Consider the following 15,104-nt stretch of genomic DNA (forward strand, 5'->3'; position numbering starts at 1 on the left):
TTTTAAAAATGCTGTTTTAAAATAACAAGAAATCGTATTGCACTCACATGTAGAGGTGTCTGAATACCACCACTGGTATGTACAGCATGTGCAGATATGAAGAAGAAAGGTTTGGGACTTTAAATGAGGTGGGTAAGTGAGGCCAAGGAACAGTCACCATTATAAAAAATCATTTTATTGAAAGGCAATAACATGGTGTCATAATAAATACCCAGGTATGAAATAACAGTCACATCATACAGTATATACACAATGATAGAAAATAGAAAGCCCCCAGATGATACAGGGCAGAGAATCCTTGATAGGTGATGTACCCATTCTAGAATGACATAATCACAGAAGTTCTAAAAACACACTGATATATAAACCTGGTACAGGGGTTAATTGTTTGGTGCATGACATAAGTCCGACACGTTTCGTGTATCAAAACACTCTTCAGGGGCAATTTGTGCCAAAATCTAGAAAAGAATAGGGGTCAATAAGTAAAATTCAATGCACATTGTTGTGGGAAGGGTATACGTATAGGGGAAGAGAAAGGTCACTCATTCCCAGTGGATACTCACATGCCAATAAAGTGTGAACCCCATGAGGTCCGTAGCCGCAGGCCACCAGAAAGAGCCAAGTCCAGAAGCTGAGGGAGGAGCCTATAGAGGGAGTGTCAGGCGTACAGAGAGGTCCCTATAAGGTGAATGTGTCCACACTGGTGATAAATGGTGATAATGATTCTATGATAAGTGGGAATAATATAAAACATTTTTAAAAAGGAGTAAAAAATGTGTAAATGGAAAATTACTAGAGCCCAAAAATCACAAATTGTGACCAAAAAAGCCAGTGTGGTGAGATGTCTGAAGTGAGAAAAAAAAGGGGGGGGAAGAGGGGAGAGAGGGGGAGGAGGGGTGTAAACGGATAAGAAAGGGAAAAAGAAAGAAGAAAAAGAAGAAAGAAAAGGGAGAGAAAATGAATGGAGGAAAAGAGTGTGCCATGACTGAGGTGAACAGAAGGAGTGGATGGCGGTGGAGATCTGAATAGAAAACTAGGGGAACTAAGGGAGATCCCCTTATCTGTAATGAGTGAATGATGACCAAATGTATGTGCCTGGTGATAGACGTGCTACCAGGAGACCGGTTAGCACAAAATAAGGACCCTATATGTGCCCAGCCAACACCCCAGGTTCCACCCAGCGTCACATGATGCAAACACCAAGAGAAATAGAAGCCTCATCCAGCGCAGCGGCATATGCTGCCCACAGCAGCTGGAGATGCCGCCATACATGTGTTTACCCAGATGAAAAACACAACGTCAACGCCGGATTTACCAACGGACATCACGTGCATGGTGTGGAGACGTGACGCCAACGCACGGAGGGAAACCCGCCCAGATCCCCCACATCCGTGAAGCGAACGGAAGGGGGAAAAGGAGGAACCCTGACGTACCTCGCAGCTCCATGGAATTTAGCAAGAAGGGGCAGCCAGCCATCCACAGGGACACACTGAAGGCTGCACCACTAAGGGGAGAAAAAAACTAAATATAAATACCATCAAAGATTGGTAAAAGCCATATAAAGGACAAGTTGTGTCATACTGTAACCCCCCATACAGGAGGGCAAAATGATTCAGGGCAAATGCCCTATGGAGTAATATCCAAAATAGTAAACTTCCCAGTGGCCTCACAACACACCTCCATCCCTGCATTAGTGGTTAAGCAAGAAAGGTTGGGACTTTGAATGAGACACAGGTCTCCATCCCTATACGAACATGGAGCAGAGAACCCTTGATAGGCGATGCACCCATTCTAGAATGACATAATCACAGAAGTTCTAAAAACACACTGCTATAAACCTGGTACAGGGGTTAATTGTTTGGTGCATGGCGTAAGCCCGACGTGTTTCGTGTATCAAAACACTCTTCAAGGTCAATTTGTACCAAAATCTAGTAAAGAATAGGGGTCAATAAGTAAAATTCAATGTGCATTGTTGTGGGAAGGGTATACGTATAGGGGAAGAGAAAGGTCACTCATTCCCAGTGGCTATTCACATGCCAATAAAGTGTGAACCCCATGAGGTCCGTAGCCGCAGGCCACCAGAAAAATTATTATGATACCATGTTATTGCCTTTCAATAAAATTATTTTTTAGAATGGTGACTGTTCCCTGGCCTCACTTACCCATCTCATTTAAAGTCCCCAAACCTTTCTGCTTCATGTTCGTATAGGGATGGAGACCTGTGTCTCATTCAAAGTATGCGGAGATAGGATGGCTTGGCAAGAGCTGGCGTGAGTTCCAAAGTTTGCTCTGGATTCCAGCCCGGAAATGATGTCATATGGGACCCGAACTTGACGGACGTATGTTTCACCAAGATGGCGTCTTCAGGAAACACAATTTTTAATAAATACTACAATAAGAGATCTTTTATCCTGTCTACTGTGGGGTCACTTTACATATGACCATCTTGCATTGCTGGAGGACCAATTCGGGGTAAAACACCAGGGGAATCCCAGCCTTTTAATGTTAAAAGCGCTTTTTGAACTACCTGTAAAAAGGGGTCAAACATCTCTGGTGAGTGTACATCCAAACTTTGAGCACAAGTGGTGAAGATTTTGGGAACTTGATATAGAACGCAACATTGGTGTTGGTATTTGTCACTTTACACTTTAAATCTATTTGATCTTTATTCACATTCAATAATTCTATTTTTTTTCCACTTTTTTATTTGATTTACTGTAATACCAATGTTCATTTGTTTATTCACTTATGTGCGTGCCACTCCTTCTTTCTATATTTTTTTTAAAAAAAGGTTAAGAAACACTGGTATAAAGTATGGTGGCTTATGTATATGTGAGATTTTTCAGAGCTGTGTGTGGTTTTATACAGTATACACATATTAATGCAATGTTTATGGGCTGTCCTCTCTGGTCTACAGTTTGTATATGTTTTTATAAAGTCTTCATAAAATGTGATATTGGGAAAAATAAGATTGTATATTATAAATATCTCATTGATAGAAGGATCTTCTTTTTGGGGGTTATATCTAAAAAGGTGTCAAATTTAATGGCATAAATATTCTGTCATGCATGTAATATCCATGTAAGTGACTCCCATACCAGGCCAGATTAACATAGGGGCTATTGAAGCTGCAGCTCCAGGCCCCTCCTTTAATATAGACCCAGCATATTCTGCATGTGGCTGGGGGAAGGTGCAGGTGAGCTGAGCCAAGCTCCCACCACTATCCCCTGAAAATGCTGTAACTGGCAATAGCGACACTCCCACGGCTTTCTGCAGTGTTGTAATACCACTGAAGCCTGGTGTCACTGAAGTCTGAGGCCCTCAAGGAAAAAGGCTCAGACACAAACACAGCAGCAGCTGCTGGTGTCGGGAGTAGGGGGTCCAGACTGCTGGAGCCAGCACAGGAGTGGGAAACCTCCCTTCTTTCTTTGCTACCTAGACACAGACATCTCACACTGCAGCCAAGATCCACCACATCTCGTGTATCTTCTGCTGCCGGGACTAGTATGGAGAAGGGACCACAACCCCTGCAGCCCTACAGGTAGCTGCAAAGCAATACTGCCAAGTATGCTTAGTAGCAGACAGTGCGATTACTGCAAAACACTACACAGCCCAATGTCACTGCCGCTACCACTGCCTCTGCACCAGAACTTTGTTGTCATTTTGTTTACTAGTTCCTGTATTCCTCTTTATTTGTATTTCCTCTCTACTTGTATTTTGGAACTTTGTAAATGTATTTTTAAAAAAATACAATAAAAACATATTATACAAAAAATATAGGCCCAGCCACCAAAAAAGAACAGGCCGCACATGGAAAGCAATTGGCTGACTGGGAAAGATTCCCCCAACCAGCCCTGCATTCCTCTCACCCTGTCTAGATGATGGGATCAGCAGAATCAGGCATCCGTCGGCCAAGGGCAGTTGTCTTTTATGTAATGCCTCTTGTATTGCCATCAGTTTTCTCTAAGCACAGTTGCCGGTCCCAACAGGACCCCTCGGCGGGCTGGTCTTGGTTTATTTCTGGCAGGGTCACAGTGTCTCTCCCCGGTTGGTTAATATACGCTGTGCCGCTCTGTGACTTCCCAGTAGGATATGTAAGGTGTCTGGTGCTTATTGTTCGGGGATTTATATAAGGCGGAAGGATCTGGTGAAGGCTAGGTCCCACCCCCACAGTGCGCATGGATCCTTTAGGTAAGGGGTAATTTGCCTGGGTTGCTCCAGGCAACCATGTGAGTGTCTCAAGATGGTAACGCTGTTGCCGGAGATCTTGTTCCAGTGTGACATGCAAGCTCTCGTTCTGAGCAAGGACTTTTATCAGCTGCAGGTCACACGCAGCGAGGGGGGTCTGGGGCACTCTAGGGTCGTATGGTGTCACAGAAGGGGCAGGCAGGTTGTCACAAGGGGTAGAGTGTGTATGTATGTGTGGATGGGGAGACTGTGTAAATCGCTATTAGTGCCAGAGTGTGCTTTGTGTAACAGAGTGAGTGGAGCTAAGGGTGTCAGTGTACGGAATAGTGACAGAGATAAAGGGCATCATTGTGCAGAAACAATTCCATACAAAGGCCCACCAAAATCCTCAGCATCAGGCCCATGATGCTCTTAATCTGGCACTGGGAATAGGGACAGAGATAAAGGGTATCAGTGTGCAGAATCATTTCCATACAAAGGCCCACCAAAATCCTCAGCACCAGGCCCATGACCATCTAGCCCCACACCCATAGACAGTTTTTCCACTTCTGATGGCTGTTGTATATAAAAGCAGTGTATCTGACTCTATAAACTTTTTAGATGTTTTATAACTTGCATTTCAGTTACCATATGCATGGTAAGTGTTTCTTCTACTACCTGTTGTGTCTTCAATGCCTGTCTTGTAGAGACAGCCTCCTGTAGCAGGTACTAGAGAAAGTATGTTAAAAGCCTTTTGGTTGTTTGTTCTCAGGATTTTTTAAAGGGCAGATCCATGGTCACACTGGGATTGATATAAAGGAGCAACCTATATAGAGCAATGTTTAAGTAGTTTCAGACAATACAGATAAATCCATGATGCATCAGCATCTGTTTTAGTATACAGTTGTATATGTAGTAAATGGAATAGTACAAGTGGGCACTGAAGTAGTGTACATTGAAATCCTGTGTATATTTACCCTTTACTGTTTATGGCATATAAAACATTTTATTATAATATTAAGGGAAGTGCTGTTATCGTACACAACTGACACCCATGTGTTTCATATAAATGCTTTATTTGAAGTAAAAAAAAGTACAGAAATTTGTTTTGAAACTATATGCATTAAGTGATGGGGAAACTTTATGTATGTGGGGGGGGGGGGCTTAGAAGCAGAAGCTGATTCCTCCAATGGTGATGACACTGTTTGTGTCACATCCGTAAAACTCATCCACTAAAAAAAGGAAAAATAAAATAAATCTTAGTGTCATAGCTATAACAGGATCATTATTGCGCACAGTAAAATATGAAATTAGGTCACTTGTTATCTTCTGTGTATGACACAAAAACCACACGGATTCCCACCCTTTCTCAAAGGTTGTTGTTGCTGCTGTAGTAGAACTATATTTATCACTAACAAAGCTTTAATATTACATTTTTTTACATCTGAAAATGCATCAATGCAGCATCTAAATGGGCCAGACTTTGCATTAAAATATTTTGGAGTTTTGGCAATTGTTGAATAAAGTTTTTTCTTAGTAAATTATTAGGACAGGTCTGCCTATTCATTTAAAGGATTGCTCCCCTTAGGATTTCAGGATTTGGAAAATCCTAAGAGTTCAATGCACCAACATATTCTTACATTTCCTGGTTATTCACACAATGTAACATTTGCAACATTTCTAGAATACGTCCCCTTTAACTAATGACATCACCAAGCTTCTAATTCACTCCCTGGTTATCTCTCGCCTCGACTACTGCAACTCCCTCCTAATTGGATTAACTTTACATAGACTATCCCCCCTTCAGTCCATAATGAATGCCGCTGCAAGACTCATCCACCTTACCAATTATTCAGTGTCCTCCACCCCTCTCTGCCAATCCCTCCACTGGCTTCCACTCACCCAACGAATAAAATTCAAAGTACTAACAATAATTTACAAAGCCATCCATAACTCTGCCCCCAGCTACATCACTAACCTAGTCCCAAAATACCAACCATGCCGCTCTCTCCAACCAAGACCTCTTGCTCTCTAGCTCCCTTGTCTCCTCCTCCCATGCTCGCCTCCAGGATTTCTCCAGAGCTTCTCCCATCCTTTGGAACTCCCTACCCCAATCTGTCCGACTGTCCCCTAATCTATCCATCTTTAGGCGATCCCTGAAAACCCTTCTCTTCAAGGAAGCCTATCCTGCTTCTAACTAATGCTGTTTTGCTTCCTCCATCAGCTCATCCCCCCACAGCTATTACCTTTTGTACCAATTGACCCTTCCTTTTTAGATTGTAAACTCTAACGAGCAGGGCCCTCTGATTCCTCTTCAACCAAATTGTAATGTAACTGTAACGTCTGCCCTCATGTTGTAAAGCGCTGCACAAACTGTTGGTGCTATATAAAACCTGTATAATAATAATAATAATAATGTAATCTCTGTCATTGATTAACAGTTGCTCTAGAGCTTAGTAAATGAGCAGAAGCTCTGCTGACTTCCATCATCCAATCTTGTGCAAGAAAAAAATGCATTTTTTTTTTTTTTAAATTTCCTTGCACGTGATTGGGCATTCCTTGCAATAGAAAGCTTTACCTCATTTACTAAACTCTAAAGCAAATGTAACTTGCAGAGTGCAACAGAATATCAGACCAGTCTTTTAAATTGATTGTATGCAGCAGTTTAAGCATGGTTTCTTAACAGTTGTGGTAAGAGGAACCCTATACTTAAAAACTCTAAGCCTTTTTTGCTATTGAATACTGAAGTTGTTTGATTTTTTTCCTCTTGTACTAGAGGTGGTGATGCCCAGAAAACATTTTGTAGTAACACCTCCAATGTTCAGGTTTTTATTAGCTAATTAAGCTTAAATAAGTATTAACCTCCCTGGCGGTATTCCCGAGTGTGGCTCAGGGTTAAATTTCAGCACCATTAGCGGTAACCCCGAGCCACACTCGGGATTGCATTGTAGGATCCTGGTGCGCTGTACTTACCTTGTCCCCAGGATCCTGCAATGTCCCCCGCGCTGTCCGTGGGCTCTGTCCTCCTCCGAAGCCTCTCTGTGCCAGGCTCCGTTCCCTGCGAGCGTTGCAACGCACGGGGCGGAGCCTGGCGGCAAATTCAAAAAATTTAAAAATCATAACACATACAGTACTGTAATCTTACAGATTACAGTACTGTATGAAATCATTTCACTTCCCTTTTGTCCCCATTGCTTTGTCCAATGCCCTGCATGCAGTTTTATATTATATATACTGTTCTTTCTGCCTGTAAACTGGAGATTGTCCATAGCAACCAAAAAGTGTCCCTTTACGTCAAAAGTGGCTTTAGACCAGCTAGAAAACAGCGATAGTAAATTAGAACACTTGCAGAATTGAGCGATAGTGAATTGTGGGGAAATTTATTTTATTATTATTTTATTATTATTTTTTAAAATTATTTATATTTATTTATTATATTATAATTTATGATTTTGTGTTTCAAACTTCATCATACCCGGGATATCTACTAGACTCTTGGTGGAAAGATTTAAGTGTATTATTGTTAAGAATTACAGCCCTACAATATAAAACGCCAAATTTCCATGCAAAATAATTGTACCGCTTTCAGCACCTAAAATCCGAAATAATCATACCGCCAGGGAGGTTAAGATGATTATTTTTTGCCCTACCCACTGTTATTATCAGCAATGGGAGCTAACAAAAACTGAAAATAACAGTCAAAGGTCTGAAAACAACAAGCGTTATGACACGTAAAGCATTCATTATAGCCTGATAAATTAGGACAATAGACTTGCAATTTGTCTAGTTTGTTTTTCCATTACGTTTTTGTATACAAATGTGCAGTACAGTATCCATTATATCTGTATGTATTAATGTATGTCCATCATTGTGCAAATATTTTAGTAATGGGGGCAGCATAAAGGTACGGCTGTCCTGTAATATAATGTTTTAATTTAAAATAAGTAAAATAAAGACATTAGAAAGAGATAGATAGATAGATAGATAGATAGATAGATAGATAGATAGATAGATAGATAGATTGATTTGTTCCCACCTTGGATTGGTTCGGTAGTGTACGTTGGGATTCCTCGACACAGGGCTTCTACATGCACACCATATATACCAATGTTGGCAATGGGAACTTTGTTCTTAAGGGTATACTTAAAGTGGCTTGGAGGTGCATTGAGCTGAATATGGAAACAATTAAAAAAAGTACATTATAAGCAAAATTGTCGAAAAACCATACATCTAAATAAGCATGCTGTATATTCTCACTTTCTTGCCTGCTTGAACATTTATGACTATCTGAATATACATGTAAATTTCCTTTTACCTGCAGTGATTGGTACAATTCATGACTAGGATGTCCTAGATGTCTGAATTGTGTATTTCACTGCAAATTGACGAAATGAGAATACTCATGTGGACTAAAAAATGAACTGTCATTGGTTATCCTTTCATTGCTATAAAACTATTCTGTCATCACATTGGATGTGGAATTCTTACGTAAATTGTTCCTGTACATGTGGTAGTTTCTAATGTATTAAAGTAGACTCATTCTTCGCATTTAAAATATGGGGCATTATGTTTCTTACCGGGCTTTGTTGGTATGTTGCTCCAATGACTTCCAAACTGGGGAACTTGGTGTTTTCCATCTTAGCCACTACGCACACTTTCTTTCCATACAGCCTTGTTGCAAAAACACCCTTTCATTTAAAATAATAAAGATTTAAAAAGAGTGAGCCAAAGCATTGAACAAAATTTTACTAAAACAGTCACAGATAATACTGAATTTCAAAATGGAATAAAATCAGACAGACTATCGATCGATCAACTAGTCAATCAACTCATCCTTAGAAAAACATATTCCTTTCTCATTCTGATATTTTATCTTTGCTGTACCATCACTAAAACATTTCCCCTGTGTCGAGTTTGTCTATTTATTGCACATATCTGTATAACGACTGTATGCATGCTATTGTAGAACCACTAAATGATGTTCTCATTGGACAAATGCAACGAAGAATGAAGATAGGATTGTAAAGATCAAAAGCACCTAAAGACATTATCATGACAGTAGGGCTATCTTTACGTTTCTGAAGTACTTTGCTTTGCAGAAAAGGTATTTGGGGGGAATTTACTAAAACTGGAGCAGACAGGATCTGGAGCAACTGTGCCTAGTAACCATCAGCTTTTAGCCTTAGCGTGTTTAGTTAAGCTGAACACAATAAATTCTCTCTATGTATTTGAATGTCAGGGTTGAATAGATACTGTAGCTGAACGTTTGGATTTCTTCCCAGTATTCAATCACACTCAGGTTTATGTCCAGCTTAATTTGGAAAAAAACAAGCCAATTTTACTGTCATCTCATAAAACGAAGGGTTTTGGCTGATATCTCACCTGTCGATAATCACAGATGGAATCCCAGGAGTTCCAGCCATTCAGATTGTTGATGTTGGCTACCTTGTCCTGGTTGTTAATGTTCACAGTCTGATGCACATTGCCACCATCATTCCCCGAATTATTCACGTCTACATTCTGTGGGAGAATGTTAAAAGTTTACATAAAACGAGTTAGACAATCAAATCAAAACATGTAAAATATCCTAATCAGGCGCTGCCTAGGGTTAGCCAGCAGGATTTTCTTGATTTGGATGCTGGACAACTGTTATTACTAATTATAAATACTCAGAATTAATGCTTTTACAACTACTCTGCGGGGTTATGAATCCCATGAAAAACATAATAAAAACGCTGGCATTTCAGAGGTCAACATGTTGATATTTTTCTTAGGTTAATTTAAAGTTTCTTGAATCTTTGAAATGTGTACTCCCAGGCTTAATGAACCACAGAATTACTGATTACAAATTGCCAATTTATAATTTGCCTGCTCGCTATTCCGTATGATCTGTGGAAAATCATGTTGTTCAGGAATTTAGAGGCCCATGATTTAGGAACTGTATAATACTCTGTAGATTCAACAAATCTGCTCACAAAAAAAATTTAGGTCAGTTAAAAAACAAAAATGCAGTTTGCTGGTTTGCCAGATTTGTGAATAAATTCACTCACTGCAAAGGGTCCTACTGATGGTAGAAAGTTAAAACAGAAATACATAGCACCTTGGAAAGGGAGGACGATTAAAGCATCCATTATTACACCATTATAAGGTGTAGGTTTGCATACCTAAGCCTCACGTGACAGTAAAAAAAAGATGTAAGGGGACAGACCCCAGAAATAGTAGGTGTAGAGTGACCCCAAATGGTATGTCAAAAAAAGCGAATCATTTTATTGGACTTGTAAACATATCTTGCATAACAATTAGTAATCAAAAACCTCCACCAATCACTGTAATAACGATGTTGTTATTTAAAATCAAGACAAACACACGGGGCTAAGACTCACAAGGACACCACAGTATAAATATAAAGTTTAGATGCCACCCTTAAACACAGGTTCTCACGAAGCCTGTCAGGATTACGAAACATGTTAACCTTGGGGTCTATAGCACAAGGTCCCCAGGTCACTTCATGACACGTAGTGGGGTTCAATACAAGATATGTTTTCAAGTCCACAAAAAAAATGTAGCTTTTTTTGACATATCATTTGGGGTCGTTGTACACCTACTTATTTTATTGTCACAATAGACAGTTAAAAGCTCTTTCCAGTTTTGGATAGAGTGAACTTCTGTTTTGTGGAGCGTTTGTAGCTGTATCTACTAGGAAAGTTATCCCTCACTTCCCGCATCATGGCACCAGGTTAATAAATGAGGGAAACAGAAACAGATCCCGCCACTTTAGAAAAACTCAGTTTGATTGGCTACAATTTCAGTTTTCCTCTGAATGTGTTACAGCCTTACAACTAGATCAGTAGAACTCTGTGCTGCTTACCTACTAAAGCCTAAGCACATAAGTAACCCATTGTTGGACTTTCCTTATCGTCAACAATTAGGCTTCTTTTACACAGGCGGTCAGGGGGAGGTTAAAACAGGCAATTATTACCACCCCAGACAGCCTACCCTCAAGCAGACATGGTGCTACTTTTAGTAGTACACATTGCCATGACTGCATTTGGCAATAGAAAAAAAAAGAAAAGTAACAAAAAAACCTGCTAACCTTGTCTCATGAATTGGTGGCAGTAAATGTTACATTTTTCTTCCCCTTCTCAACCCCTCCATTCCCTGCCTTTGTTCTATTCCTACCATATCCAACTTTCCTCAACCTCCCTTTATATCCTCCTTTCTTTTCTGCCTGTCTGTCCTCCACTCGATCCTACCTTATGCCTCCTCCTCTTTCATATAATGATGAGTATTAAAGTCACCTCTCCACAATGTGTTGAACTAAAATGATATTTTTTTTCCTGCACATGCTTATCTGACTACTGGAATTAGAATGTGTATATATTAAAAAGCCTTTTTGCATCATCTCCTCTTCAAGCATATTGTATACCATTGTAATTACAATGTATTTTGCAGAAAATAATTAAATAATTAAAAATAAATTAATAAGGAGAAAAGGAGTATTATAGGGACAGGAAGACACCGGCAGCAGGAAAAACACTATCAGAGGTGCAAGGCTTTCCCACATTACTCAAAAGGTGCATAGTAAATGTTGTCTGATCATATATATTTGGCACAGACATAGTAACACCTAAAAACAAAGAGGCTTGTTTATAGCAGAGAGCGGATACCACCACCCACTGGATACTACAAGGTTAGCTCCATACACTATGATGAGCCCCCAGTGACTTACAGAACTATCTCTAAATAACACTGCAGAGAGAACTCTATTATAGGACAAGAGGCAAGTTACACTATTTAAACAGATTATGTGACTGAATGCTCCTCCTCTTTATTTTCTATTCATTATTATGAATGGCATTCAACTTCCTTCAGAGCCCCAAAGCAGGTGAAGAATAATGCATACTTGTAAAGCACATTTCTGTAGTAGCTGATGTAAGGTTGCTTCATAAATGGGGACCTAAATGTCTTCAAGCTAAATCTTAACCCAACCACTAACCCTATTACTTATCCTAACCCCTTACACATAATTATTATCTTGAACCAAAACATAATCGCATGTTATTACCGTTAACCTTAATTGTACAACAGCAATACTTCTAGTCTGGTAACACTTTTCCCCAAAATATTTTCAACCTCAAAACAAGCAATGCTGAAACATCCTAAGCACAAATATGTATCTGACAAAACACGTTCATCCTGTATGGTGGATCTGCACCATAGTAACACAGTGTTTACCATCCCTGATTATCAATACTAGGATCTTTGGCCTGAATAATACTACCTGATTTAAAAAATAAGAAAGGAAACAACTGATGACTGTTACAAGGAATCTTATTTTCTCTTACATCATAAGCAAGCAGAGTTCCAAGGAGAGCAGCAAAGATGACCTGAAACATAAATAAAAAAGTCCCATATTATTTTATATAAAGCATTGACACCCTGTATATTGTAAATAGTTGCTGTTGGCTCATGCAATATTCACGATTTGATAGTTTGTAAAAAATATGGTGGAATCTGTGTAAATTCAATTTTGGGATTTTTAGATAACAATGTATCTGTTATGATTATAAATACTGAGGAAAAATCCTATATCAACCAAGATCCCAACTTCCCTTACCCCAAGGCTGTGACTTTGCAACTTTGCAAGGCTGCAGCTTTGGCTTTGTGCTGTCACATAGGGGTTGATTTACTAAAACTGGAGAGTGCAAAATCTGGTGCAGCTGTGCATGGTAGCCAATCGACTTCTAACTTCAGCTTGGACAATTAGGCTTTGACAAAGAAAAAAACTGGAAGCTGATTGGTTTCTTTGCAACGAAGCACCAGACTTTGCACTCTCCAGTTTTAGTAAATTAACCCCATACTGTCTACATTCTTCATTGGGTCCTCTCAGTCTTTGGGGTAGTAGTAGTCTGGAACACACACATTAGCTTTGAAATCATAAAATAAACCTGTGCTGAGGAAAATACACTGGCTGCCATGGATGATAACTTTTTTCCTGATCATTCAGATCCCATATTCTGAGTCATTGACCTGGAAAATGTGTGCCACCCAGGTAGCTAGCTTGTTGTACAGAAGGTCAGTAGTGACCAACTACATATATTGCACCTTAATGTTAGGTAGATTTTTTTATCTAGTACAACAAAGACCCCCTATTCGGCACACTGGCTGAAAAAGTTCAGTCAGTTATAGCATTCTAAAATGTTCTGTAAATTACTCATTATAAATTTAATATACATTTACGGCAGAATGTAGCTGTACTTACCAAGGTTTTCATTTTGTCTGCTTTTTAAAGCAAATGGGCAAAGAAAGAAATAGCAGGTACAGACCCTTCTCTCTATCACCTTTATATAGTCTAGAAAGAGCAAACATGGCAATTTCCAAATTTGACCTTGGACTCTATCCACCGCTTGAAGAAAGAGATACAATTGGGTTTTTATCTTATTAAACAGAGATAAGAAATTTCCTGTCGAAAATATATGTATAATAACCTCATTGTTTTTAGTGCCCACATTATGCAACATACATGCAATATTGTGAGGTGTGGGCAAATGTATTCTAAAACTCAGTGACCAACAACGAATGAATAAACTAGTATTTTCCCCTTAGAGGGAATTTGTAATTTTATAATATATTGTTTTCCACAATGTATACAAAATTACACTTAAACTGTGGGGGATATGTATCAATTCTGTGAGACAACAAGGCACTACTAAACAGGAGCAATGAGACAGATTTATGATAATATGGTGGCTTGATTTATAAATTCCTCCACTAAGCTACTCTCAAGTAGCACTGTGACAGAAACACCGGCACCTGACCACTTCTGTTTGGAGTAAAAATCAATCTCACCTCCAGTGGTAATTCTGTTGTAGGACCATAAAAAAACTCTTTTGGCTGCCTAAAGCCTGGTACACACTACTATTTTTTTTTCGTTCAACCCGAGCGGGTTGAACGGAAAAAACCTGACAGCTCAGGTCGGTGCCACTGTACTAACAAAACCAATGTTAGCACAGCGATCTCCCCTGCTGTGCTATTGTGCTATGACAGGGGGGGCGGCCCTTCACCAGAACACTCTGGTCAGCGATTTTCAGCCACTGACTGAGATCACTGACCGGGAGCCAGTCGGCAGACCTTTTCCGGTCATGACCCTTTGAGAGAAGCCAGCCATTCTGTCGGACCAGTTGCTGTACACACGGGCTGAATGTCGGACAGTTTCTATTGAACCGGCCGATGACACCGACATTCGGCCCCTGTGTACTAGGCTTAAGAATGCAGATAAAGGGGTTGCAAATATAAAAAAAAGCTATTGCATAGATTTTGCAAACTGATAGGCAGTCTGATGTGCATCCAATATTGTCACTAATTTAGTATACTATATTCCCCTCTATGCCTTGGCTGTAGAACAAGCTGTCTGGATGTGATATCATAGAGATGTGTTCACATTTTCATGACCTGCAATTGGAAACTTCCAAGCCCCTTTAGACCCAGGACCATCTGCCAAGGTCAAGAGGGATGCAGATCTGCAGGCAGGGGAATAATGGGCAAAAAAGCACTTTGGGGCATATGTATACCTCATTCACTATTTACTGGCTATTTATTTGCTGAACATACTCAGTCAAAAGCACAAATGTGCACCTGCTGGATGTGACAACCAGTTAATTGTTGGTAAATGTCATATTGATGTCTTGGATACATGGGCATTGTTGAATATCACGTCAAACTCAGGTCAGCAGATTCAAATATACTTCAATGATACAGTGTGGATAAGGAATAAAGAAAAGAGGACACACCAGCCTTGTGCGTTATCCTTAGTAAATTTATATATAAAACAGATTAAAAACTACTCACAAATATGTGAAGAAAAATTCTCCTTCCAGATGGTGAAGGAGAGGACATCAGGACCACTGCTGGCTAACGCGTTTCGAAGGAATACCTTC

At 39.8% G+C, this 15,104-nt stretch overlaps 1 protein-coding gene across 1 annotated transcript; it reads right to left on the bottom strand.

The window, feature by feature from the left end:
• Positions 1-5,224: 5,224 nt before the first annotated feature.
• On the bottom strand, positions 5,225-13,545 carry LOC141132983 (gastrokine-1-like). Its single transcript, XM_073622026.1, has 6 exons — positions 13,430-13,545; positions 12,513-12,554; positions 9,550-9,687; positions 8,745-8,855; positions 8,204-8,336; positions 5,225-5,399 (listed from the first exon to the last, which is right to left on the bottom strand). The coding sequence occupies exons 1-6, from the start codon at positions 13,439-13,441 to the stop codon at positions 5,332-5,334; spliced, it is 504 nt and encodes a 167-aa protein (XP_073478127.1). The 5' UTR covers positions 13,442-13,545; the 3' UTR covers positions 5,225-5,331.
• Positions 13,546-15,104: the final 1,559 nt, after the last annotated feature.

Source organism: Aquarana catesbeiana, linkage group LG03 (genome assembly GCF_042186555.1).
Source record: "Aquarana catesbeiana isolate 2022-GZ linkage group LG03, ASM4218655v1, whole genome shotgun sequence".
Lineage (NCBI taxonomy): Eukaryota > Metazoa > Chordata > Amphibia > Anura > Ranidae > Aquarana > Aquarana catesbeiana.

Coding starts and splice junctions, on each gene's coding strand:
- LOC141132983 (XM_073622026.1), bottom strand. Junction 8,856..9,549: donor CCATCTGTGATTATCGACAG/GTGAGATATCAG, acceptor TTTAAATGAAAG/GGTGTTTTTGCAACAAGGCT. Junction 5,400..8,203: donor CACTACCGAACCAATCCAAG/GTGGGAACAAAT, acceptor TCCTTTTTTTAG/TGGATGAGTTTTACGGATGT.